The sequence below is a fragment of the Malaclemys terrapin genome, chromosome 7 (assembly GCF_027887155.1).
Source record: "Malaclemys terrapin pileata isolate rMalTer1 chromosome 7, rMalTer1.hap1, whole genome shotgun sequence".
Lineage (NCBI taxonomy): Eukaryota > Metazoa > Chordata > Testudines > Emydidae > Malaclemys > Malaclemys terrapin.
Window position 1 is genome coordinate 128,025,814 of NC_071511.1, and position 26,354 is coordinate 128,052,167.

General features: G+C 50.6%; 2 protein-coding genes across 5 annotated transcripts in view; one reads left to right on the forward strand and one right to left on the reverse strand.

The window, feature by feature from the left end:
• LOC128841007 (cytochrome c oxidase assembly protein COX15 homolog) lies at positions 1-13,752 on the reverse strand (the record flags this gene model as incomplete). The annotated part of the gene is made up of 9 exons (XM_054035630.1): positions 1-382; positions 752-865; positions 2,745-2,899; positions 3,252-3,333; positions 9,580-9,747; positions 10,084-10,270; positions 10,584-10,706; positions 12,303-12,475; positions 13,537-13,752. Coding segments are annotated over 9 exons (1,350 nt in total), but the record flags the coding sequence as incomplete, so codon positions are not given.
• Positions 13,654-26,354, forward strand: part of CUTC (cutC copper transporter) — a 19,706-nt gene continuing 7,005 nt past the window's right edge. Inside the window, exons 1-4 of one of the 4 annotated variants that reach the window (XM_054034189.1) lie at positions 13,654-13,741; positions 18,293-18,364; positions 25,001-25,060; positions 25,654-25,866. In XM_054034189.1, the coding sequence (XP_053890164.1) occupies positions 18,295-18,364; positions 25,001-25,060; positions 25,654-25,866 (343 nt within the window). In that variant the 5' untranslated portion in view covers positions 13,654-13,741; positions 18,293-18,294. Of the gene's footprint in view, positions 13,742-13,817; positions 13,934-18,292; positions 18,365-25,000; positions 25,061-25,653; positions 25,867-26,354 lie in introns of those variants that run through there. The other 3 variants (XM_054034187.1, XM_054034188.1, XM_054034190.1) reach the window with 3 other exon arrangements.

A 26,354-nucleotide genomic window follows, 5' to 3' on the forward strand; every position in this document is an offset into this window, starting at 1 on the left:
TAAATAAACAAATTAATTTACGTTACAAAGTTTACAATCAAAAGTGCACATGATCTTACAGTCAAGAATTTGTCGCAGTAAACAAAGCGGCAAATACTGGTCCGTCTAAATTCAGGCTTGCAGAACTCCCCACTCAGAGACCCTTCGAACCCCAGCAAGTCACCACAGAGGAAAGCAATCAGCCGGAGCATCTACATCAGTGCAGTGGGGAAAGAACTAGACGTCCTTGGAGAGCCCAGTTGAAGCCAGCCTATTTTGGGACCCGACGTAGTTCATTCATAAGCCACAGAGCCACCGTGAGCAGTGCCAGGGATCCCGACTGGTGAGTGGCAGCCAGAGGAGTTGGGACATACAGTAGAAGGGTGCTGATGCCCAGGCCCACCTGTCAAGAAGCACCCAGGAGTGAGAAGAGCATCAGCTGATTCAACACTGATGAGGTTTTAAAGCACTCCACAGGGTATGTCTGTCAATACGTTTCCAGCAACCCCCACATTCCCAATCACAACCCTACCCACTGGGAGAGGGAGAGGCTCCAGAAATAAAAACGTCAAGACCCAGACTTCCCATCCTCACATATAGCACAGACTGTGCCACAGGCACCTGGATCTGTGCAGCCTCCACCCCGTAGTTACTGCCACACTTCACTTTCCCATGGGCTCTGCAGCTCCACATGCCAGCCCTGGGTAGCCAAAGGTACTTCTGCTGAATGTGACACAACAGCTTAGTGCTAGGAGAGAAGAGGAGACAGTACCTGCATATATGCCACAGCCATTAAAGAAGCCACAGCAATCTTGGTCCTGCGTGGTAGGGGGATCTTCCGAGACAACAGATAGAGTGCTGTGATGGCAGTGACTGAGGTGATCCCCTAGAGGTGGAAGAAGCTAGCAGTTACTTGAGGGAAGTGGGTGTGGGAAGGGGTGGGGGTGGGGGAAGGAACCCCACACAGCAGCTAACATGGGGGCTGGAAGGAGATTATCACACGCTTGTTTGGCTGCATTTTCCACTGACAACGTTTTATGGGGCACCGTTACATTTCACACATTATTAGCTAGTGTCAGATGCCACCTAAAGCACATCATCAGCGAAGGTGTTCAGTAACACCAGACCCAACTCTGACCATTGTGTCACCACACGACATCTATCCCAACTCAAGGCATTCACCTGTATTCCCCTCAGTCTGTGGTCTCAATTGCAGTTCAGTCCATGACATTGCGGATACTAGAAACGTTCACATGAACTGGCACAAGCAGCTAGCTGAGTTAGTGGCAAAGTTTGCAGATGATACTAAACTGCTCAAGATAGTTAAGACCAAAGCAGACTGTGAAGAACTTCAAAAAGATCTCACAAAACTAAGTGATTGGGAAGCAAAATGGCAAATGAAATTTAATGTGGATAAATGTAAAGTAATGCACATTGGGAAAAATAACCCCAACTATACATACAATATGATGGGGGCTAATTTAGCTACAATGAATCAGGAAAAAGATCTTGGCGTCATCGTGGATGGTTCTCTGAAGATGTCCACGCAGTGTGCAGCGGCAGTCAAAAAAGCAAACGGGATGCTAGGAATCATTAAAAAGGGGATAGAGAATAAGACGGAGAATATATTATTGCCCTTATATAAATCCATGATACGCCCAGATCTTGAGTACTGCATACAGATGTGGTCTCCTCATCTCAAAAAAGATATACTGGGATTAGAAAAGGTTCAGAGAAGGGCAACTAAAATGACTGGGGTTTGGAATGGGTCCCACATGAGGAGAGATTAAAGAGGCCAGGACTTTTCAGCCTGGAAAAGAGGAGACTAAGGGGGGATATCACAGAGGTCTAATAAAATCATGAGTGATGTGGAGAAGGTGAATAAGGAAAAGTTATTTACTTGTTCCCATAATATAAGAACTAGGAGCCAGGTTTAAAACAAATAAAAGGAAATTCTTCACACAGGGCACAGTCAACTTGTGGAACTCCTTACCTGAGGAGGTTGTGAAGGCTAGGACTATAACAGCGTTTAAAAGAGAACTGGATAAATTCATGGAGGTTAAGTCCATTAATGGCTATTAGCCAGGATGGGTAAGGAATGGGGTCCCTAACCTCTGTTTGTCAGAGGGTGGAGATAGATGACAGGAGAGAGATCACTTGATCATTACTGTTAAGTTCACTCCCTCTGGGGCACCTGGCATTGGCCACCGTCGGTAGACAGGATACTGGGCTGGATGGACCTTTGGTCTGACCCAGTACAGCCGTTTTTATGTTCTTATTTGCACAGAGCTTTGCAGTTGTACAGCATTCTGAGTGTTAAGGCATTTAAGTAAAGGGTTCCCTGATGTACAATATCCAATTCTTCACTGATATCCGAATTTTATTTCATCCAGGGTTCTCAGAACACTTTACGAAGGAGCCAGACAGCTTTATCCCCCATTTACAGATTGGGGAAACTGAGGCACGCAGAAGGAAGGGCTCTCTTGTTCCCAACATGTCCCTTCTGGAGGGAGGCCAGGTATGGAAGCAGGACCACCACCAGCAAACAAGACTACCTCACAGATAAATAGGAGACTCATGCCAGCTAAGAGACCATGTTTCCTCCTTTTGAAGGTAATGAGTTCCCAGGAATAGGATGCCCTGAAGTTCACCCCCGTTCACTGCGGGAGGCAGGCGGAGAGTGAGCCGTCGGACTTTAGGAGACCAATGAAGGGAAAGCTATGACAGGATGGCATGGTCCCCAGTAGAGACTGAGTGGCACTCACCAATATCCTGTGATTAAACTGCACAGTAGTGGGATTCTCAAAGATGTTCTTCAGCACTGGGGAGAAGGAGAGGAGATCGTCTGGGATCCAGCGCTCCCCCATCTTGGGGAAGGAGTTGTACACAAGGCCTGCATCCAGTCCGGCCACAAAGGCACCTGTAATTCCAGAGAAGAGAGTTAGGTACTAACATACCAGGGACAAGGCAGGTGATACACCAGACTAGCCTCTAGAATTAGGCAAGCTTGGAGTTGGGCTTGAGGACAGGGCAACCTGGTTGTGTATTCCTTCTCATACGGCAACACATTGGTGATCAGACAGCGATGCTCTGTTACACAGTCTGCCCTGCAGAAGATGTTCCAGCTGCTCCGACTGGGACTGTCAAGGGCCATTCTAAGGAGCTAAACCCCCATGGGACATGAAACTTCTTGGGGATCTGATATATTCCACCCCCTCAGGAGAGTGATAGGGCAGGCAGGGAGGCAGCCTCACAATGGGAGAGGCCCTTACCTGAGAGAGCAGTGAGGAAGATGAGACCGGTTGTCCCATGAGCAAATCGTCTCAGACGGAGGAGCTGATAGGTTTCAGGTAACTGTAAAACACAAGCCACAAAAAGGGCTATAGAAAAACTCCTCAGGGGCCTTGCAAGAGACTGGGCACTGAGGCTCCTGGCGGGACGAGCTGGCTGCACCAGGGGAGGGAAGCTCCTCCAGTGCAGAAACAGACAGGAAGAGTGAGGCCGCTTGTGAATGCAGTCAGGGAAAAGGGGAAATTCCTGTGATTAAAGAGATCACTAATTGTGCCCTTTTTACAGCAACAGGACACAATGATCAATAGTGTGAAGGAACACACGTTTTGGAGACACCCCTTAAGGGGAAGATTTATATCCTAGTAAAGAGGAGACGACAGAAGTTGATAAAATACAGATAGGAACTGAAGAGAAACAGTCAAATGAAAAAGACCCATTCAATTACATCATAGGAAGGCAAACAAATATTGACAAAATTTTGTAAGTGCTTGTATACAAATGCTGGAAGTCTAAATATTAAGATGGGTGAACTTGAGTGCCTGATATTAAATGAGGATATTGATACAATAGACATCACAGAAATGTGGTGGAACAACGATAATTAAAAGGGAAACCATAATACAAGAGTACAAATATACAAAGTAGGTTGTGCTGGTGGGGGAATGGCACTATACCTTAAAGAAAGCAGAGTGCCAAATATACTAAAAAACTTAAATGAATCAAACTGTACTACAGAATGTCTATGGATAGAAATTCCATGTTTGAATAATATGAGCATAGCAGTAGGAATATACTACTGACTACCTGACCAGGATGGGACAGTGATTGTGAAATGCTCAGGGAGATTAGAGAGGCTACAAAAAAAGAGAAAGCCCAATAATGGGGGATTTCAATTATCCCCATATTGGCTGAGTATGTCTCACCTCAGAACGGGATGCATAAATAAAATTTCTAGATACCATTAATGACTGCTTTCCGGAGCAACTAGTCCTGGAATCCAAAAAAGGGAGAGGCAATTCTTCATTCAGTCTTAAGTGGAACACAGAATCTGCTCCAAAAGATGAATAAAGCTGAACCACTTGACCATAATGTAATTCAATTTAACATCCTTGTGGGAAGGGGGCCGGGGAGATACCAAAGAAATCCATCACAGCAGCATTTAATTTCAAACAGGGAAACTACACAAAAATGAGGAAGCTAGTTAAATGGAAATTAAAAGGAACAGTCACAAGGGTGAAATACGTGTAAGCTACATAGAAAGTACTTAAAAAAACCATAATAGAGGCTCAAACTAAATGCATACCTCAAATAAAAATTAAAAATAAATAGTAAGATGACCAAAAAAAAATGCCACCATGGCTAAACAGCAAAGTAAAAGATGTGGTTAGAAGCAAAAAGACATCCTTTAAAAACTGGAAGTCAAATCCTACTGAGGAAAATAGAAAGAACAAACTGTGGCAAGTCAAGCACAAAAGTATAATTAGGCAGGCCAAAAAAAAAATTTGAAAAGCAACCAGGAAAAGACAAAAACTAACAGCAAAAATGTTTTAAGTATATCAAAGGCAGGAAGCCTACCAAACAATCAGTGGGGTCACTAGACATTCAAGGTGTCAAAGGAGCACTCAAGAAAGACAAAAGGCACTCCAGAGAAACAAAATGGATTCTTTACATTGGTCTTCACTGCAGAAGATGGGAGGGAGATTCCCAACCTGAGCCAGTCTTTCTGGGTGACAAATCTGAGGAACTGTCCCAGATTGAGTTGTCAATGGAGGTGGTTTTAGAATCATAGAATCACAGGACTGGAAAGGACCCGATAGGTCATCTAATCCAGTCCCCTGCACTCACGGCAGGACTCAGTATTACCTAGACCAGGGTGGCCAAACTGCAGCTTGTGAGCCACATGCAGCTTTTTTTTACGGTTAAAGTGTGGCCTGTGGAGCCCCCCGCACCTTCCCCAGCCTACCAGACTGGGCTGGGGGGAGCTCAGGGCTTCTGCCCTGCAGTGCGGTGGTGGGGTTAGGGACATCTGCCAGAAATGAGAGGAGGCAGAATTTAAAGGTTCGGGCCCCCCAACAGCTTGAGTCACATTCCCCAGGCATGCCCCCCTCTTCCCCTCAGCAGTCCCTCCCTGCAGCTCCCAGGTGTTAGCTCCCCATGGAGATGAAGCAGCAAACAGCTGGGAGCTACAGGGAGGGGCCGCTGCGCTCCAGCACCTGCCACATGCAGGGAAGGAGACCGGTGGCATCATGTGACTGTGTGGGGCCAGCAAACCCTGGGAAAAATCTGGAGTGGGTATATGATGTTCCCGCCACCTCTGGCTTCTGCCCACCAGGGAGGGGTGTCTCAGGGCTTCAGCCCCAAGCCCCAGCAGGCACCTCCCATGAGGTTGAAGCCCCGAGATCCCCCGCCTGCAAGGCTGAAGCCCCGAACGCCGGCAGGTGCACCCCAGCTCTCGAACTTCTGAAGATTGTCATATGCGGCTCGGAGGGTCAGTAAGTTTGGCCACCCCGATCTAGACCATTCGAGAGGTATTTGGAGATTTTTTAAGAGCAGGTTAGACAATGACGGAGATCCCACAACCTCCCTAGGCAATTTATTCCAGTGCTTAACCACCCTGACAGAAGGGTTTTTTCCCCCTAATATCCAACCTAAACCGGCTTTGCTGCAATTTAAGCCCATTGCTTCTTGTCCTAACCTCAGAAATTAAAATTGTTCTCCTTTCTCCCTCCATCATAGTAACAACTTTTTATGTACTTGAAAACTGTTATGTCCCCTCTCAATCTTCTCTCTTCCAGACTAAACAAACTCAATTTTTTCAATCTTCCCTCACAGATCATGTTTTCTAGACCTTTTGTCGCTCTTCTTTGGACTTTTTCCAATTTGTCCACATCTTTCCAGAAACATGGCGCCCAGAACTGGACACAATACCTCAGTTGAGGCCTAATGAGCACGGAGTAGAGCGGAAGAATTACTTCTCGTGTCTTGCTTACAACACTCCTGCTAAAACATCCCAGAATGATGTTTGCTTTTTTTGCAATAGGGTTATACTGTTGACTCATATTTAGTTTGTGATCCACTATGACCCCAGATTCCCCTTCCGCAGTACTCCTTCCTAGGCAGTCACTTCCCATTTTGTATCTGTGCAACTGATTATTCCTTCTTAAGGGGAATACTCTGTATCTGTCCTTATTGAATTTCATCCTATTTACTTCAGTCCATTTCCCAGTTTGTCCAGATCATTTTGAATTTTAATCTATCCTCCAAAGAACTTGCAACCCCTCTCAACTTGGTATCGTCCGCAAACTTTTTAAGTGTACTCTCCATGCCATTATCTAAATCACTGATGATGACATTGAACAGAACTGGACCCAGAACTAATCGCTGCAGGACCCCACTCGATATCCCCTTCCAGCTTGACTGTGAACCACTGATAACTACTGAGTGGTTTTGGAAGAAACTGATACATTAACAGTAATAAATCACTAGAACTAAATGGCATTCACCCAAGAGTTCTGACAGAACTCCAATATGAAATTGCAGAACGACTAACTGCGGTGTGTAACTATCACTTAAATCATCCACTGTATCAGATGACTGGAAGGTAGCTAAGGGAAGGCTGATTTTTAAAAAGGTCCCAGAGAGGCAATAACAGGTCAGGAAGCCTAACATCAATACCAGGCAAACTGGTTGAAACTATAGTAAAGAACAGAATTATCAGATACAATATGTGAGGAAGAGTCAACATGACTTTTGTAAAGGGAAATCATGCCTCCTCAATCTATTAGAATTCTTTGAGGGGGTCAACAAGCATGTGGACAGGAGTTATCCAATGGATAGAGTGTACTTGGACATTCAGAAAGCCTTTGAGAAGGTCACACACCAAAGGCTCTTAAGCAAAGTAAGCAGTCCTAGGGTAAGAGGGAAGGTCATCTCATAGATCAGAAACTGGTTGAAAGATAGGAAACAAAGGGTAGGAATAAATGGTCCATTTTCACAATGGAAAGAGGTAAATAGCAGGGTCTCCCCAAAGATATGTACTGGGACCTGTGCTGTTCAACATATTCATAAGTGATCTGGAAAAAGGGTAAATAGAGAGGTGGCCAAGTTTGCAGATGATACAAAATTACCAAGATAGTGAAGTCCAAAGCAGACTGCAAAGAGTTACACAGGGATCTCACAAAACTAGGTGACTAGGAAACAGAAATTCAGCACTGATAATGCAAACTAATGCACACTGGAAAAAATAATCCGAACTATACGTACCTACCGATGGGGACTAAATTAGCTGTTATCACTTAAGAAAGATCTTGCAGACATCATGGATAGTTCTCTGAAAGTATCTGCTCAGTGTCCAATGGCAGTCAAAAAACTAACAGAATATTAGAAACCATTAGGAAAGAAATAGATAAGACAGAAAATATCATAATGCTAACATATAAATCTATGGTACGTCCACACCTTGAATACTGTGTGCCGTTCTGGTTGCCCCATCTCAAAAATGATACATTAGAATTGGAAAAAGTACAGAGAAGGGCAACAAAAATTATTAGGGGTAAGAAACAGCTTCCATATGAGGAGAGATTAAAAAGGGTGGGACTGTTTATCTTACAAAAGAGATGAGTAAGGGATGGGGGAATATGATAGAGGTCCATAAAATCATGAATGACATGGAGAAAGTGATAAGGAAGTGTTATTCACCTCTTCACATAAACCCTGAACTGAAATTAATAGGCTGCATGAAGTACTGCTTCACACAATGCAAAGTCAACCTGTGGAACTTGTTGTTATGGGATGTTGTGAAGGCCAGAAGTATAAGTGGATTAAAAAAGAATTAGATAAATTAATGGAGCAAAGGTCCATCAGTGGCTACTAGCCATCATGGTCAGAGATGCCTTCCCATGCTCTGGATGTCCCTTAACCTCTGACTGCCAGAAGCTGGGACTGACGACAGGGGATGGTCCACTCAATAACTGCCATATTCTGTTAATTCCCTCTGTAGCATCTGGCACTGGCCATTGTCAGTCTCTGAGGTGCCACAAGGACTCCTCGTTCTTTTTGCTGATACAGACTAACACGGCTACCACTCTGAAACCTGTCAGAAGGCAGGATACTGGAATAGAGGGTCCATTGGTCTGACGGTGCTATCATCCCTAAACCAGAAGGGGGAGTTGCTGCCTGCAGTGGAAGTCAGTGGCACCATTATTGGGCGGAGGGAGATTCCAGTGAGCTCCTGGTACTGTACCCACTGTAGTTAAAGTTGCATAGCAGTTTCCATTAAACAAAACTCCTCCTCCCCAACCCCCACTTCCCTGACATCAGGCAGATTATAGGAGAGTCGCAGAGCCCGCAGCTTAAGTGGAGGGGGGGGGGGGGGGGAGGGGAGAAGAATCCTTCAGATTGTAAGTCTTCACTGAAAAAAGAAAGTTTCTCTCTTTTCACTGTCAAATAGCCCAGCTCAGCAGGAAGCTGTCTCCAAACAAGCCACATCAGAAGTGATGGTAGGGACCTACCCCTTTCCCAACCAGAAGCGTACATTTCAAAGCTTAACAGCAACCATTTCAATGCTTCATTAAGCATGGGAATCTAAATGCAAAACACGTCACACACCACTAAAGTCATGCAGTTTGACTACAAGTCAGGGAGTGGTGTCAGTAGATGTGTTAGGGACTACGCTTGGTTGTATTTTTTTGTCCGGATCAGGCTCAGTAACAGCACCCAGCAGAGTCGCACTCAGGTGGTTCTTTGCAACCACACAAACTCACCTTTTATTTACTTGCAAAATCTTTAATCCTACAGAAACCAATGGGGCCAGGAGAAAATTACTGGAACAGTGCTCCAGCACTTGATCCAATCCTGATGCAGGGCAATCCCCTCTTCCCGGGCCAAATACTCTGACTCTGGGGATACCCCAATGCTTTTTCTTTACTTCCTCCTTAATGGAACAAAGTGTCTAAGCCAAAGAACTCAGAACTATCTTCTGTTAGCCACAGGTCCTAGTGAACGAGTGCTGGGGGCAAGATAAGGGTGAGGCATCACTGGCAATCAGGACGGACTGGGATGCTGAAGGAAATTATCCCACAGTTAGTCATTCTACGCCGCAGTGTTTTGCAATGTACTTTGTCAGATCAAAGATAAGCCAGAAGCAGAGATGTGAGGGCTGTGCTATTACCTTTCACCCTCCCTACTCCTTTAAGCTCCTCATTAAAACAAAGATATTCCAAGAAGCCATAGAACCCCAACTACCCATCCAGATTCTTGCATCAACACTGTATTCCTGCACTCCCCATATACTACGCATGGACCACTTACTTTGTGTTGTGGGAGCAGCAGGGACAGTCCACTCCACAGGCTGGCACAGTACAGAACTAGTGCAGAGCCTAGATGAGCTGCTAGACGGTACTGACTGACTCGGGGGATGTCATGAGAATCCGGCTTCTCTTCCAATCCACTCTTCACCATGTACCAGCCTAGCAGTCCCTGCCAAAGGACCAAAGAGATTACATGAGAGGGGCAAAACCCAGCCCCCTTCCATAGCCTCAGCTGGAAGAAAAAGAACCCACCTTCATGTCAATTTCACCCTGGTAAAGGAAAGGAGTTATCTGTTCCAACACTGACCTTAAACATCATACAGGTGTTAGCTGTACAATAACAATGCTTCCACCATCAGTACCACCATCCAAAGCCTTCACAGATGCCATAGTCTTAGCCCACCACTCAAGAAATACTTAGTTAGGCATCATCACTGCACATCATCATCCCCCAGAAGCCCCTAGAGCCAATGCTATATATCTCAGCAGTTGCAGGCTCCCTTACCTGGAAGCAGACAAGCCCACAGAGGGCAAGGACACGCCCCTTCATGGGGTGGCTGAGCCAGCCTTTTCTCCAGAAGTAGACAGCAGGCAGAACGTAGGCCAAACCTACAACCCGACCCCACATTCGGTGCGAATACTCCATGTACCAGATGAACTTGAACTCTCTCAATGTCATGTCATGATTCAGGCTGTTGGAAAAGGCAGAGTAGAAGAATAAGCAAGGAACTCCCTGGTATGGAACAGTGGCCTCCTTCACACTCCCAGTTTCACAGGGGTTTTCTTCACCTTGGAGAGAACAGGGATAGCCAGGGAAGATGAGCACCAAAGCCACCTTTGGATCCTTGTCAGCTATATATTGAGTGCCCCTTGTTGGAGCTAGTCCATTCCCACAGAAAGAAAGAGCCTTGTGCTGCTGAATCACAGTCAGTCTGGGCTCTGAACACAAAGGGGAGGATTCCCTGTCCCATCTCAGTCCTTCTGCCTGGAACCTACAGCACTTACATTTTAAATTCTGGAAACTGCTGGTATTTTTGGAACTCAGCCTCCCATTCCTGCTGTGTCCGCGGGGGCTTCATCTCCCTCACCAGGTGCCAGTCGACCATGGAGAGCCCAGACTCTGTCAGCCTAGGAGGGACAGATATACACAGATGTGACTCACTCACTCCTTAACCAAAATAAGGAGAGCGCTGGCAGCATTTACCCAGATGAACTGCAGCCACCCTTCAGCAGCAAAGGTGATGGGGAGAAAGGACCCTATGAACTAGGCCAAAAAAGTTAGCAGGTACATACAAGCCAGAGGTGGGTACAACAAACTGAAGTTGGAAGCAATGCAATGAAGATAAGATCTGCCTTGCAGCCCCCCCATATCTAGTGGGAAGGGTATTGTCCTCATAACTGACACCATTTAGCCCTGCATAGAAGAAGAATGAGGCTGCAATAAAGATCAATTACTTCTACAGAGATGATCACAGAAGGGAGAGGGGGGAAGAAAAAGGCTGGGTCTGTGACAGAGCCCACAATTAAGGAGTGGATGAGCTTACTGATGGAGAAGGAAAGGGACCAGTAAGACACTACTCATTTTGGGGTGAAGAAATAAATCACTAGCCACATACAATAGAGTGCTGTAGATTCAAAACAGTTCAGACAAGATTGGGGGTATTTATTGTTTGCACAGCACTAGCTGCATAGTGGTGTACAGACAGGTATGAAAACAAGGTTCTCCCCACAGATTGCTTACAATCTAAACAGATAACATACAAATAAGGGAGAGGGGAATGGGTGCCAAAGAAAAGGCAGTGTGAGAATGGTGAATTCTAAGCACCTGACTTGTTAAAGTTCCTTCACTCATTTGTTTGCCTGGAGGCAGTCAGTGTTCGAAGATATTCTCTCATCAATTCCTTAACACTTCTGCAGAGAGGGAAATGTCATAAAAGGTGCAGGAATTTAGAGGAGAGCATGGAGCTTTGGAGAAGCAGGTCAGTATGGAAGACCCAGGTACCCAGGGAAGTGTGAGAAAAAGACTTGGAAGTGGGATCAGGAGGAGGACGACGACATGAAGGTGTAATGGGAAGGCAGTCAATGAAAGGTATTGCTACAAAGGACAAGATCAGGGTTCTGTCTGGCTCAGTATTGTCTCAGAATCCCCAAAACCATATGTTTCAGAGGAAGGCATGAGAAACCATGCAGGTCAATCTGGATGGGGTCGTGAGGGGCCTTTATGAAAAGCAGGTTAACGTGGCACACAGGGAAAAGAGATGGCAATGCAGGAAACTGAAGGTGGGCTGGAAGTAGATCAATAGTATTTTCAGCAGCACTTTGTGTGGATGAGAGGTAGGGATGTAAATAACGTGTAAAAACAATAACCATGTAACTGATGAACTGGGGGAGGAGGGGGCTGCAGCATCCCCATGTTTTAGGCGGGGCTCTGCTGCCCGCCCCAGGGGTCCCAGCTGCCCGCCACAGGGGTCCCTAGGGCTCTGTGTGCGGCCGGCAGCTGGGACCCCGGGCAGAGTTTAATACTTAACAGAAACGGATAAGCATCAAGCTTATAGGGTAACTGATTCAACTTTTACATTCCTAGGGGAGGGGGCTAGGGGCCTGGCCAGAGGCAGCTGCTGCACGGACTCCAGGGCGCGCCGGCCGGGCAGGGCCTGTGTAGGGCCCGGGGCGGGGTGACTGGTCTCTGCCCAGGGACAGGCAGGTGCCGCCGGCCGCTCTCACCTGGTCACGCCCCCCAGCACGACAGCTCCGGCCACCGCGCCGCTGCACACCAGGAGCCAGCGCCCCACGAGCCGCTCGGCGGCGGAGCCGGGCACAGGCAGGGCCGCCCCGGGATGGGCAGCGGCTTCCGACACCGCGCGCCGCTGCTGCGGCTGCCGCCACCGGAGACATCGCTGCGGGGAGAAGGGGGGGTCAGTGCGGGCGACGGTGAGCGCGGCCGGGCGGCCCGGGGGGGGGGGGTCAGTGCGGGCGGGGCTGAGCGCGGCCGGGCGGCCCGGGGGGGGGGGTCAGGGGTCAGTGCGGGCGGGGCTGAGCGCGGCCGGGCGGCCCGGGAGGGGGGGGGGGTCAGTGCGGGCGGGGCTGAGCGCGGCCGGGCGGCCCGGGAGGGGGGGGGGTCAGTGCGGGCGGGGCTGAGCGCGGCCGGGCGGCCCGGGAGGGGGGGGGGGTCAGTGCGGGCGGGGCTGAGCGCGGCCGGGCGGCCCGGGAGGGGGGGGGTCAGTGCGGGCGGGGCTGAGCGCGGCCGGGCGGCCCGGGAGGGGGGGTCAGGGGTCAGTGCGGGCGGGGCTGAGCGCGGCCGGGCGGCCCGGGAGGGGGGGTCAGGGGTCAGTGCGGGCGGGGCTGAGCGCGGCCGGGCGGCCCGGGAGGGGGGGTCAGGGGTCAGTGCGGGCGGGGCTGAGCGCGGCCGGGCGGCCCGGGAGGGGGGGGGGGTCAGTGCGGGCGGGGCTGAGCGCGGCCGGGCGGCCCGGGAGGGGGGGGGGGTCAGTGCGGGCGGGGCTGAGCGCGGCCGGGCGGCCCGGGAGGGGGGGGGGTCAGTGCGGGCGGGGCTGAGCGCGGCCGGGCGGCCCGGGAGGGGGGGGGGTCAGTGCGGGCGGGGCTGAGCGCGGCCGGGCGGCCCGGGGGGGGGGGGGTCAGTGCGGGCGGGGCTGAGCGCGGCCGGGCGGCCCGGGAGGGGGGGTCAGGGGTCAGTGCGGGCGGGGCTGAGCGCGGCCGGGCGGCCCGGGAGGGGGGGGGGTCAGTGCGGGCGGGGCTGAGCGCGGCCGGGCGGCCCGGGGGGGGGGGTCAGGGGTCAGTGCGGGCGGGGGTGAGCGCAGCCGGGCGGCCCGGGGGGGGGGGAGTCAGTACGGGCGGGGCTGAGCGCGGCCGGGCGGCCCGGGAGGGGGGGGGTCAGTACGGGCGGGGGTGAGCGGAGCCGGGCGGTCCCGGGGGGGCGGGGCAGCCGCGCCGCCTCCCTTACCTGGGCCCCTGAGCCCCCCCGCCCAGGGAGCAGGAGGACCCGCGCACTCCCCAGTGCCGCACGCAGCATCACGAGCACAGCCGGAAACAATACCCTGACATCTGACCCGGAAACAAAGCCAGCATTTCCGGACCCACCTAGCCGTCGCCATGACAATCCAGCACGTGACAGAGAGTAGGGAGCGCCTCGCGCGCGCTGAGGACAGGTGAGCGCGAGTCGGGGGGGCGGGGCCCGATCACCGGGGGGGGGGGGTGGTCACATGGTTTGGGGCGGGGCTTCCTTCCGGACCCGTGACCAGGGCGAGTCGGTTCCGTCGCCTCCGGAGCCAGCGGGGCGCAGGGTGAATGGGCCATGGACAGGCGGGACCGGAAACGGGGCTTGGGGGCCGGAAGTGCGGGTGAGCGGGCGGAGCTTGTACCGGAAGAGGGACGGGAACTCCTGGCGATGGTCCGGTAGAGCCGGGGGCGGAGTTCAGTCGAGGTGATGCCCAGAGCCCCGGACGGGCTGGTGCTGGCGGGCTGGGCCGCCCATGGCTGCGTGTGAACGGGAGTGGCGCCGCTTCGGAGTCACTGCGGCTCCCAGCGGCCGGCAGAGGCGCGGGCTGGACGCTGGGGCTGCACCTTGGGCCCGCGGCCGGGGTCCCACGTGGGCCTGGCGCGTCCCGCTCTGCCGTGGGAAGCGGGGCGGGGCCGGGCCCCCAAAGCGTCTCCCCGCGCTGGGTCCCGCTGCCTTGTACCGGCTGGAAACACACACACCAAGTGCAACAGAAACCACAGCTCGCTACATAGAGCCTGGGTTGGGAGCTGCCCTGATATTCCAGCTGCAGAACACACGGGCGTGGGGGGCAGGTAGCAAGTGTGAAAAAGCGTGACAGAGAGTGTGTGTGTGTGTGGGGGGGTAATAGGCGCCGATATCTGGAAAAACCCTGAATATCGGGACTGTCCCTATAAAACAGGTTTCAGGGTAGCAGCCGTGTTAGTCTGTATCTTCAAAAAAACAACAGGAGTACTTGTGGCACCTTAGAGACTAACATGGGACATCTGGTCACTAAGAACACAACATGCTGCTGTCAGGTTCATGGACACACCGGGATATGCTGGCATGCTCTCTGTTCAATGTGTGTTGGCAATCACCTGTTTAATTTTCTCTCTCATGCTTTTGCTCTCCCGTGTCATAACCCCAGAGTTTCTAAGTGACCCACAAAGTACCCATAACCAAACAGGAACATAAGAATGGCCAGAATGGCTCAGACCAAAGGTCGGTCAAGCCCAGTATCCTGTCCTAGGACAGTGGCCAGTGCCAGGTGCCCCAGAGGGAATGGGTAATCATCGTGTGATCCATTCCCTGTCGCCCATTCCCAGCGTCTGGCAGAGGCTAGAGACACCATCCCTGCCCCTCCTGATTAATAGCCGTTGATGGACCTAGCCTCTATGAATTTAAAAAAATTTCTATGGTAACTTACAGGGGGACTGCTGGTAGTCTGGGAAGGTGACAGGTCACATCATACTGCTGTAGAGGCACCGGCTGAGGAGGTGGGGCGACAAATGCATCCCCATCCCCAAGATTTTTGCACTTGCTTAAAGTTCCATAGGTCACAGAGCCAGGGGGGCCTAGGCCTTGGCCTGATCATTTTTAAACAGTGGTCCCATACTTAACCAGCACAGCTGCAACCAGAATGGTCCAGAGCAGTCGTGTGGTCACAACACCACTGATGTTTGACAGAGAGGCAGTTAGGCCAAATGATGCTCCAGCCTGGCACACACACAGTTTGTTTCTATACAGCGGAGCACAGGGGCGTTCTCTTGAGAACTTGATTCCTGGTGACAGCTCATGCGCAGTTGGGGTAAGAGAGAAGGGAGGCTTTGCAGCTGAGGGAGACCTGGGGTCCCTGCGGCTGGGGGAGGACGAGCAGGGACCAGAACGGGGTCCCTGCTGGGGAGCAATGGGGACCAAAATTTGCCCCACAAGAAATATCTGAATTGACACTATTGCGGCCACCTTCTTTCTTCCAGTGATGTATCCAGATCTCCCCAGATCCATCCTTACTTGTAAAAGTCACAGAAAATGAGGTGGAGGAGCCAGCTCGGCAGCCTCCACTGGGAGCCACTGCTCTATAAGAGGCAAAAGGAAACTAAAGCCACCAGTAGTATCTAGAACGCCTAAGCACTGTCATGACCCTCCATGGGAGTGGTTTGAGGAATGTTCTTGGGAGAAAGGAACCTGACAGCTGGGCAATGTGCATGGAATGAAGTGAACCAGAGGCATTGTGTAGAGGAGCCTGAAGGAGGTGCACGGAAAGGAGACTTGTTCACAGGACAGCAAGGGAATAGGCAGCATATGCAGCACAGGGGTCAGGTGCCAGACTCATGCTTTTGTAGCTTTCATGCCAGAACAAATTGGGGGATGGGTTTTTCAGAGGGATTAGGTAGGGCTGCACTTACTCTTTAGATGATACAAAGGCCTGGTGCACACCTATGTCGAGGGTGTCCGTCTACAGCCCCTCTTGCAGCTCCTCCAGAACCCTTAACTGAGGTTCTGGCTACACGTTTCCCCTCACTTTTTTATTCTCACACTCCCCATCCGTGACCCCACCAAGTTGCGAGACTCCCTCGTCAGCCTCCTCCTGGCACTGGCCAAGGTGGCCAGCCACCAGACCAGGAGAAAGCTCAATGGCAGGTACTCTCTGACTGTGGGAGCTGTTTCCGTTCCCTTGTCATATCACATCTCCGAGCAGAGTTCCTCTGGGCAATGTCCGGTGACTCCTGGGCCTTCTCTGCCCTCGAAATGCTACAGCAGTGCAGCTGCAGTGCTTCAATGTGGACATTACCCATCCCTACAGGAGGGTTCTCCATCGGCATGGGTAATCTACCTCCCCAAGAGGCGGCAGCTAGGTCAACAGAAGTCTTCCATTGACCTAGTGCTGTCTGCATGGGGATTTAGGTCAGCTTAACTATGTCACTTGGAGTGTGGCTTTTTCACAACCCTGAGCGACTTAGCTGGGTTGATTTAATTTTCTAGTATAGACCAGCCATTAGACTCCTTTTAGGAAGAGTGGGCACTGTCTGGGGTGCTTTGCTTGGTGCCCCTATCTGGAGACCTGATGTGCAAACTGTCACCCACACTCCCATTCCTAATTTTGCACTTGTCATCCCCAAATTCAATTGTGGCCTGCGCTTTGTGGTTCCACCCCCTCAGTAAAGGGGGCAGGTCTTTAGTTTTGGCTTGCTTATCCCAGGACTCACAGAGAAATCATGTCTCACCAATCTAGTAGAATTCTTTGAGAATGTTAACAAGCATGTGGACAAGGGGGATCCAGTGGATATAGTGTACTTAGAAAGCCTTTGACAAGGTCCCTCATCAAAGGCTCTTAAGCAAAGTAAGCTGTCATGGGATAAGAGGGAAGGTCCTCTCATGGATCAGTAACTGGTTAAAAGATAGGAAACAAAAGGAAAGGTTAGGTCAGTTTTCAAAATGGAGAGAGCTAAATAGCATACTCTCCCAGGCGTCTGTACTGGGACCAGTGCTGTCCAACATGTTCATAAATGATCTGGAAAAGGTGTAAACAGTGAGGTGGCAAAATTGGCAGATGATACAAAACTACTCCAGATAGTTAAGTCCAAACTGACTGCAAAGAGTTACGAAAGGTTTTCTCAAAACTGGGTTACTGGGCAACAAAATGGCAGATGAAATTCAGTGTTGATAAATGCAAAGTAATGCACATTGGAAAACATAATCCCACCTATACATACAAAATTATGAGGTCTAAATTAGCTGTTACCTCTCAAGAAAGAGATCTTGGAGTCATTGTGGATAGTTCTCTGAAAACATCCACTCAGTGTGCAACAGCAGTCAAAAGCTAACAATGTTAGCAACCATTAGAAAAGGGATAGATAATAAAACAAAAAATATCATCATGTTGCTATATAAATCCATGCTATGCCCACACCATGAATACTGCATGCAGTTCTAGTCGCCTCATCTCAAAAAGGATATATTAGAATTGAAGAAGGTACAGAGAAAGGCAAGAAAAACTGATTAAGGGTATGAAACAGCTTCTGTACGAGGAGAAATTAAAAAGACTGATACTGTTCATCTGAGAAAAGAGACGACTAAGGGGGAATATGATAGATGTCTATAAAATCATGACTGGTGTGGAGAAGGTGAATAGGGAAGTGTTATTTACCCCATCACATAATACAAGAACTAGATGTCAGCTGATGAAATTAATAGGCAGCAAGTTTAAACAAAAGGAAGTATTTCTTCACACAATGCACAGTCAACGTTTGGAATTGGTTGCTATGGGATATTGTGAAGGCCAAAAGAATAAGTGGGTTCAAAAAAGAATTATATAAATTCATGGAGGATAGGTCCATCACTGGCTATTAGCCAAATGGTCAAGGATACAACTCCATGCTCTGGGTGTCCTTAAACTTCCAACTGGCAGAAGCTGGGACTAGACGAGAGGGGATAGATCACTTGATAATTGCCCTGTTCTGTTCGTTCCCTCTGAAGCACCTGGTCAGAAGACAGGATACTGGGCTAGATGGACCATTGGTCTGAGCCAGTATGGCCGTTCTTTGACATTACAAAGTGGGATCAGTTTGGGCCAACTGGAAACCCCACATGGGGCAGGAGACTGAAGAGGGGAGGATTGGTTTCCAGGGCTGGAGCTGTGAGAATGCCTGAGCCAAACCCTACCCCTAAGCTGTGACTGAACTGGGCTGCCTCCTTGACTGCTCCTGTGTTTCCTTCCTAGGAATGGGTGATGGCTTTCTCATGGAAGTGTGCGTTGACTCCGTGGAGTCTGCTGTGAATGCAGAGAGAGGAGGTAAGGAAGAGAGGAACAGCTGGGACTTGACCTGTCCTCAATGTAATAAAACCTGGCAGGGGTAGAATGCAACAGCCTATATGGTGCCGAGGCTTCTCCTGAAAGAGGGATTCTCAGTGTTATCAGCTGAGCATTCAGGGGCCTCAGCTTTATTATACAGACCATCGAGAAAGACACGGTTCCTGCCCCAAGGAGCTCACAGTCTAATATAGTTGTATGGAGCGGACATAGAGCATGGGATAGTGTGTCCAGTTCTGGTGCCCACAACGCAAGAAGGATGTTTATAAATTGGAGATGGTTCAGAGAATAGACACAAGAATGATTAAAGGATTAGAAAACCTGCCTGATAGTGACAGACACAAGTAGCTGAATCTGTTTAGCTTAACAAAGAGATGGTGAAGGGGTGACTTGATCACAGTCTATAGGTATCTACTTGGGAAACAAATATTTAATAATGGGCCCTTCAAGCTAGCAGACAAAGGTATGACACGATCCAATGGCTAGAAGATGAAGCTAGACAAATCCAGACTGGATCTGGATCTGGATCTAGACAAATCCAGACTGGATTCTCCATCATTGGCCATTTTAAAATCAATATTGGATGTTTTTTTTAAAGCTCTGCTCTAGTTCAAACAGGAATTATTTCCAGGAACTTCTGTGTGATACAGAAGGTCAGATTAGCCTTAGAATTTATGAATGTTTACTACTAGAAATCTGCAGCTACGGTATGTCAGTCAATGTGTGCATCAGCCCTCACAAGCTAACCAGGGCTGGCCCAATACTTAGATACAAGATCCAAGAGACAATGACCAAGGTCCAAGCACAGTGCTAGGTGGTGGTGTGACATTCTGTACCTTGGGGGAGCACCCTGTAACTCCCATATTCCTCCTTTATATATAATTGTGATCTTGCATATAAAGCAGGCCTTGTGAGGTGTCGGGAAAGGTTATGATCTGCTGAAAGTCATTGTTCTATCCATATATGTATATCATTAATGCATATGAAGTTATGAGAATTGTGTTGTATGGTTGTCAGTAAAACATGCTGTAAGTTCGGGGAATCAGCCAGATATTAGCTCCCCAGAGGCAACAGCAAGGAAAGTAACCAACGCCCAGGCAGAGTGTTAAACAACCCATCAACAGCCATTGTCCAGCAAGGGAGCTACAGTTCAATGACTCACCTGCATGAGGCCACACCAGGGGAATTGCTCAACCTTGCCTGCAGACTCAGCAATGCCCACCCCTCAGACATGCCTGGACTTGTGTGTTCCCCAAGCACATGGGACTGAGGGCATAGAACAGAACAGAACAGAGCAGGCCCATGTTTCGTCTTTTCTCCTGGCCCCACCTATGCTGCAAGTAACAAAGACACTGGCAAGTTTCTGCGTAGTAAAGCAGCTTTCTGCATTGTAACTCCCGAGGCATACACACTGCCAAGCCATTTAGTGCGCAGAAACTGCACAGTATCAGCGCTGTAAAAAACCCACCCCGACGAGAGGCATACAGCTTTCATCGCCGGGGGTACAGCACCACGGTCCCAGTGTAGACCCCCTTGTCGATTACAGCACTGCGATTGGCCTCCAGGAGGTGTCCCACAATGCCTGTTCTCGCCTCTCTGATCATTGGTTTGAATTCTACTGCCCTGCCTTCTGGTGACCAACCGTCATCCCCACCCCGTAAATTCTTTGGGAATTTTGAAAGTCCCCTTCCTGTTTGCTTGGTGGCGCATGGAGTGGTCTCAGCGCATCTTTCCAGGTGACCATGCCTGCTCCACGCACCAGGCGATCCCCCGCTTGGAGCAATGCTGAGCTGCTGGACCTTATCAGCATTTGGGGAGAAGAGGCTGTCCAGTCCCAGCTGCGCTCCAGCCGTAAGAATTATGATACCTACAGACAGATTTTACAATGCATGACAGAAAGGGGCCATGATCGGGACACACTGCAGTGCAAGGTCAAAGTGAAGGAGCTGTGGAATGCCTACCACAAGACATGGGAGGCAAACCACCGCTCTGGTGCTGCGCCCACGAGCTGCCAGTTCTACAAAGAGCTGGACGCGATACTCGGTGGTGACCCCACCTCCACTGCAAAGACCACTGTGGATACTTCGGTGGCTCATGTGCCAGTTGAGAGTGGACCGAACCAGGAGGAGGAAATCTTGGATAAGGATGTGGAGGGGGACCCAGGGGCAGAAGACGACTCAGAGATCAGTGATGCATGCAGCCCAGAGCTCTTCTCTACCCCGGAGGAGCCTAGCCAGTCATAGCTGTTGGAGCTTGGCGAAGCGCAAACAGGAGACGAGGCCCCTGGTATGTGGCTTCAATTTTGGGAATTGCTGAAGTGAGTTGTTGGGGGCAGGAGGGTTGCAGAAAGCAGGCTTGTGTCTGTATGATGCGTGTACCATGATGAGCATATGATGTACGATGAGCAGCGGAACAGGGTGTTGATTGACTCCCTCACTTCACGGGAATCTGTCTCAGAGATCTCCAGGAAACTGTCATGGAGATACTGGGCAATCGGCTGCCACAGGTTCTTTGGCAGAGCTGCTTTGTTTTTTGCCCCATTAAGGGTAAATTTCCTGTACCACTCTGCCATCACTGGAACGGAGGGGGAGGGGGAAACGGGACGGGGACACCATTGCTGCACACAGGCGAGCTGCGTAATGGCCAGGACAGAAGGCGCAGGGTTGGAGAAGACCCTCCCTTGAGTCCCTGCTCACCCTCAGCAGCGAGATATCTTCCATAATGATCACAGCCTGTGGAAAATGTGGGGACAGGAATGATTATAAGGCCCCCCCGCCCCTACAGTGATGGCTCTCCCCAAGAGCCACGTGCCCAGTGTACAGGATGGTCCTGGAACACTGATTTCCCCTGCCCCTGCGGCTACTCACCATTTTGGGGGTCTTGTGGCTCATGTGGGCTTGCCTGGGGTCAGCCAGTCAGTGACAGGTGTGAGTACTGGCTGTGTTTTAAAGCACTGAAACAGTGTTGTCTGTGTTGCAAACAGTACTGCTTCTGTAAAATGTTGCATTTAAACTTCACAGAGATGACCTTGGGAGAACAGCCTCCCTTTTTGTTATTGGCGGCAGAATCATAGAATATCAGGGTTGGAAGGGACCTCCGAAGGTCATCTAGTCCAACCCCCTGCTCAAAGCAGGACCAATTCCCAACTAAATCATCCCAGCCAGGGCTTTGTCAAGACTGACCTTAAAAACCTCTCTATCTTTGGGAGCCCAGCCTCCCTCTTGTTATCACCTGCTGAACGGCTGCACAGAATTAGAAAGTGGCCACAAAGAACTAAAGAGGACTTTCTGCGTGATGTCATGATGCACTCCGCCGCTGAGAAACAGGAACTGAAGGAGTGGAGGGACAGCAAGAAGAGGGACTGAAAGGAGAACGCTGCGCGCCAGAACGAAGCCATGGGGCAGCTCTTAAACGTTATGGAGCACCAAGCGGACACACTCCAGGTGCTACTAGCACTGCAAACCAAGCAGCTCCGCGCCCACCGTCCCCTGCAGCCGCTGTCGCAAAACTCTTTCCCATGTGCCCCCCAGACACCCCCAACACACTCTTATCAACCTCCTGGCTCCAGTCTGTACCTGCTGCATTCCACTCCTTCCCTGTCACAGTTCAGCCCTGTGGACTCCCAGTACCCACTGCACTCAACACCCGTCCCTCTGCAGTTTAGCCCTGCTGAAGTACAGTACCCGCTGCACTGTACTCCAAAGGAGAAGGTTGGATATGATACCTGGACATACACAAATCTTTAACCGTCCCGGGACCCCACCTCCTCCTGGGACCCTCCCTTCCCCCATCCTCCTCAGTGCTGATGTGTTTTTATGTTTGTCTCTCTTCTCCTGTTCTTGTTTTTTAATAAAAGAATTGTTTGGGTTTGAAAGCCATCTTTATTCCATTAATTGAAAGCAAACAGAGCCCTGCAAAGCAACAGGCAATTTTCTTACACCATAGTGCATCATCTGCACCAATCACAATCCCTTCCTAGCATTACAAGCACTGCACTCCAAAGCATAGCAACAAATATTAAAGGCTTTCTCCTTCAAATTGCTGCCTCAAGGCATCCCTGATTCTTATGGCCCCGCACTGCACCCCTCTAATAGCCCTGGTCTCTGGTTGTTCAAATTCAGCCTCCAGGGGCTGAGCCTCAGCGGTCCAGCCCTGAGAAAAGCTTTCACCCTTCCCTTCACAAATATTATGGAGCGTACAGCATACAGCTATAAGCATAAGAATATTGTCATCGGCCAGGTCCAGCCTTCCATATAGGCAGCGCCAGCGGGCCTTTAATGGCCAAAAGCACACTCAACAACCATTCTGCACTTGCTCAGCCTGTTGTTGAACAGCTCCTTGCTGCTGTCAAGGTGCCCCGTGTATGGCTTCCTAAGCCACGGCACTAAGGGGTAGGCAGAGTCTCCCAGGATCACAATGGGCATTTCGACTTCCCCTAAGGTGATCTTCTGATCAGGGAAGAAAGTCCCTGCTTGCAGCTTCCTGAACAGGCCAGTGTTCTGAAAGATGCGTGCGTCATGCACCTTTCCAGACCATCCTGTGTTAATGTCCGTGAAATGCCCACAGTGATCCACAAGTGCCTGGAGAACCATTGAGAAATACCCCTTCCGATTAATATATGCAGTGTCTAGGTGGTCTGGTGCCAGAATTGGAATATGCATGCCATCTATCGCCCCTCCGCAGTTAGGGAAGCCCATTTGTGCAAAGCCATCCACAATATTAATCACATTTCTAGAGCAGGATATGATTAATGGCCCTGCACACGTCTGTCAACATGAGTCCAATGGTCGACTTTCCCACTCCAAACTGGTTAGCGACTGATCAGTAGCAGTCTGGAGTACCCAGCTTCCACAGTGCAATCGCTATGTGCTTCTCCAACAACATGGTAGCTCTCATTCTCGTGTCCTTGCACCGCAGGGCTGGGGTGAGCTTATTACACAGTCCCATGAATGTGCTTTCCTCATCCGAAAGTTCGGCAGCCACTACCTGTCATCCCAGACATACATGACAATGTTATCCCACCACTCAGTGCTTGTTTCCTGAGCCCAAAAATGGCATTCCACCTTGGTCAGCACCTCCGTGAATGCCACAAGCAATCTCGTGTTGTAGCTGCTACACGTGGCAAGATCAATGTCGCACTCTTCTTGCCTTTGTACACCACTGCCACTTGTGACGTGTTAGTCAGAGCAAGCAGAATATTGGTCAACAGTGTGGGATCCATTCCTGCAGATCGAAGAGGCAGAGCGTGAAGTACACAAACCATTGAAAGATGGCGCCAAATGCGGACGGAAGCACAGGGATTGCTGGGATGCGAAGCAATGCATCACAGGGCAATGGAACATAGGGTGACCAGACAGCAAATGTGAAAATTTGGGAGAGGGGGTGGGGGGTAATAGGAGCCTATATAAGAAAAAGACCCAAAAATCAGGACTGTCCCTATAAAATCAGGACATCTGGTCACCCTATTGGGACAGGACGCAGGATCCCCATTGACTCCCTCCGCCTTCCCACAACTCTTAGCGGCAAAAGAGGAAGAGATGCTCTGTGGGATAGCTACCCAGAGTGCACCGCTCCGAATACCGCTGCAAGTGCCGCAAGTGTGAACACACTATTGCTCAGGCAGCTGACAGTGTGAACACACAACAGCGATTTCCCTTCAGCGCTCTCTGAGCGGCGCTGTAACTCTGCCAGTGTAGACATACCCTGAGAAGAAGACTGAAGACTCCAACAGAGGAGACTGGCCCAGATTTAAGGGACAAATCTGTATATTAAGGATGCAATACCCAGTGGGTTGAGAAAAACTGCTTAGCCTAGTTGTTGCCCAGTCTAATTGGGTTGAGAGTGTAGACTGCCTGCTTAGATTTTATTTTTTTCGGTAACTCTTACTCTTTGCCTAACACTTATAGTTACTTACAATCTATCTTTTGTAGTCAATAAATTTGTTTAACTGTTTATCTTTACTAGTGAGTTTGCCTGGAGTGTGTGGCAAATCTGCTGATTTGCAAAGGCTGGTGTATGTCCACTTTCCATTGATGAAGTGGTGAACCAACTAATAAATTTGCACTGCTCTCTTGAGCAGTGCAAGACAGTATATTCCTGAGGGACAGTGCTGGGAGCTGGGGGGATTCGGCTGGTGTCTTTCTCTGTGTGATTCATGATTGGCTCTGGGAGCATTCATACAATACAGCTGGGTGTGGGGCTCCACATGGGTTTGTGCTGAGTGATAACAGCACCTGGAGGAGTTTGCTGCTGATCACTAGCAAGGCATTGTGAGAGACAGCCCAGGCTGGGGAGAGTCAGAGGGGCACAGCGGTCCCACAGTCCCAGGCTGCATCCCAGGGAATCCTGTCACAGGTGGTGTGAGGCAGAGAGCGGGGCAGGTGACTCTCCCCTTTGGCACAATGCTCTGGCCTCCAGGCATATCACCCTGATGGGAGGGCAGGGGCCTGTTGTTCTAGTGTCCTGACTCTTCAGGCTGTAGGTCCCAATTTTCTGTCTCTCAGTGGCCCTTTTCCATAAGCCCCAGTTCCCTTCCTTGGTCCATGTGGCCTTCTCAGTAGTCCAGACGGATGGTGTGTGCCCCTCACTTACCAACTATTACTTGGTCTCTGGTCCCAGGTGCTGGCCGGATCGAGCTGTGTGCTGGCCTGATGGAAGGAGGAACCACGCCCAGTATGGGTGAGTGCCCCAGGGCATCTTGCTCATAGAGGGGCATCAGGACTACTGCCCTGCAACTGCGCCAGTGAAATACGTACTGGGGCAGCATTCAGTGGGACCAGGCCAGTCCTGCAGGAAGACTCAGGCTGCGTCTGCTCTGAGATCAGAGCAAATTTGTGCATTCTCTGAAGCCTCCTGTCCGGTGTGCCCAAATTTTGCCAGTGTCCATGGAGTTCAGTGGCTGCTCTACCCTCCAGGGCCTCAGTGCAGGGAGCAGACCCCACATGTCCTGGATTTGGCAGGGAGCCTCCCAGCTCTTCAGCTGGCCCAGCCGTGGAAGTTGCATCCCCATCCCTTCAGCACCTCACTTCCATCCACCTAGCTCTTCACTCCTGCTCTCTTTCATTCTCCTCTGCCCTCCTGACAGGAGGCCCAGCGATTCCTGCCTAAATCCCATGCTCCAGGGTACTGGGGGTCAAAGGTCCCTTCCCATCTCTGAACCCCAGGTGAGGCTCTCCTGCTGGACAGAAGTGAGGGCTGGGAGGCCTCTGTAGCGGGGAGGGTGGGTGTCTGCCCTGCTTGTCCCCAGGCTGAGCTGTCTCTGTCTGTCCCAGCAGGGCTCCTGCAGGTGGTGAAGCAGTGTGTGCGGGTCCCAGTGTTTGTGATGATCCGCCCTCGTGGGGGGGATTTCCTCTACTCCGACCGGGAGTTGGAAGTGATGAAGGCTGATACTCGCCTAGCCAAGCTGCATGGGGCCGATGGGCTGGTGTTTGGGGCCCTGACTGAGGATGGGCGCATCGACACAGAGCTCTGCACAGCCCTGCTGGGTAAGGAGGCCCTGGTTATGGGGTTCTGCTCTGACTGATGGTGGCAGCTTGGTGCTGTCTGACCCGTGATGCTGGAAGATGCCGTGTAGGTCGCTCTGGCTAGTGATAGCTAGCTGGTGTCTGGCCCCTCACTCCAGCCTCTCCTGGTTTCATGCTGCCATCTACCCCACAGCACTGTGTGTGAACGCTTTGCAGACAGACAGCGCGGCTGCCCCCAGGAGTTCCCAGCATGAAACGCAGTCTTGGGCGAGATGAGGTGGTAAGGGAGGGAGAGGCTCATGCACGGTACATGCAGGAGAGACCAGTGTATTTTATGGCTAGCAAACTCCCCCCATACCTTCCTTTCCTACTTATGGGTGAGAGCAGAGCTGGCTCAGAAACCTTGGTAAAGATGCCCAGGAAGTGCTTGTCTTGGCCTTCTGCATACCAGCTGGCCCAGACCTCACTCTGAATTTTTCTGTCTTCCAAAATACCTGAGAAAAACAGGG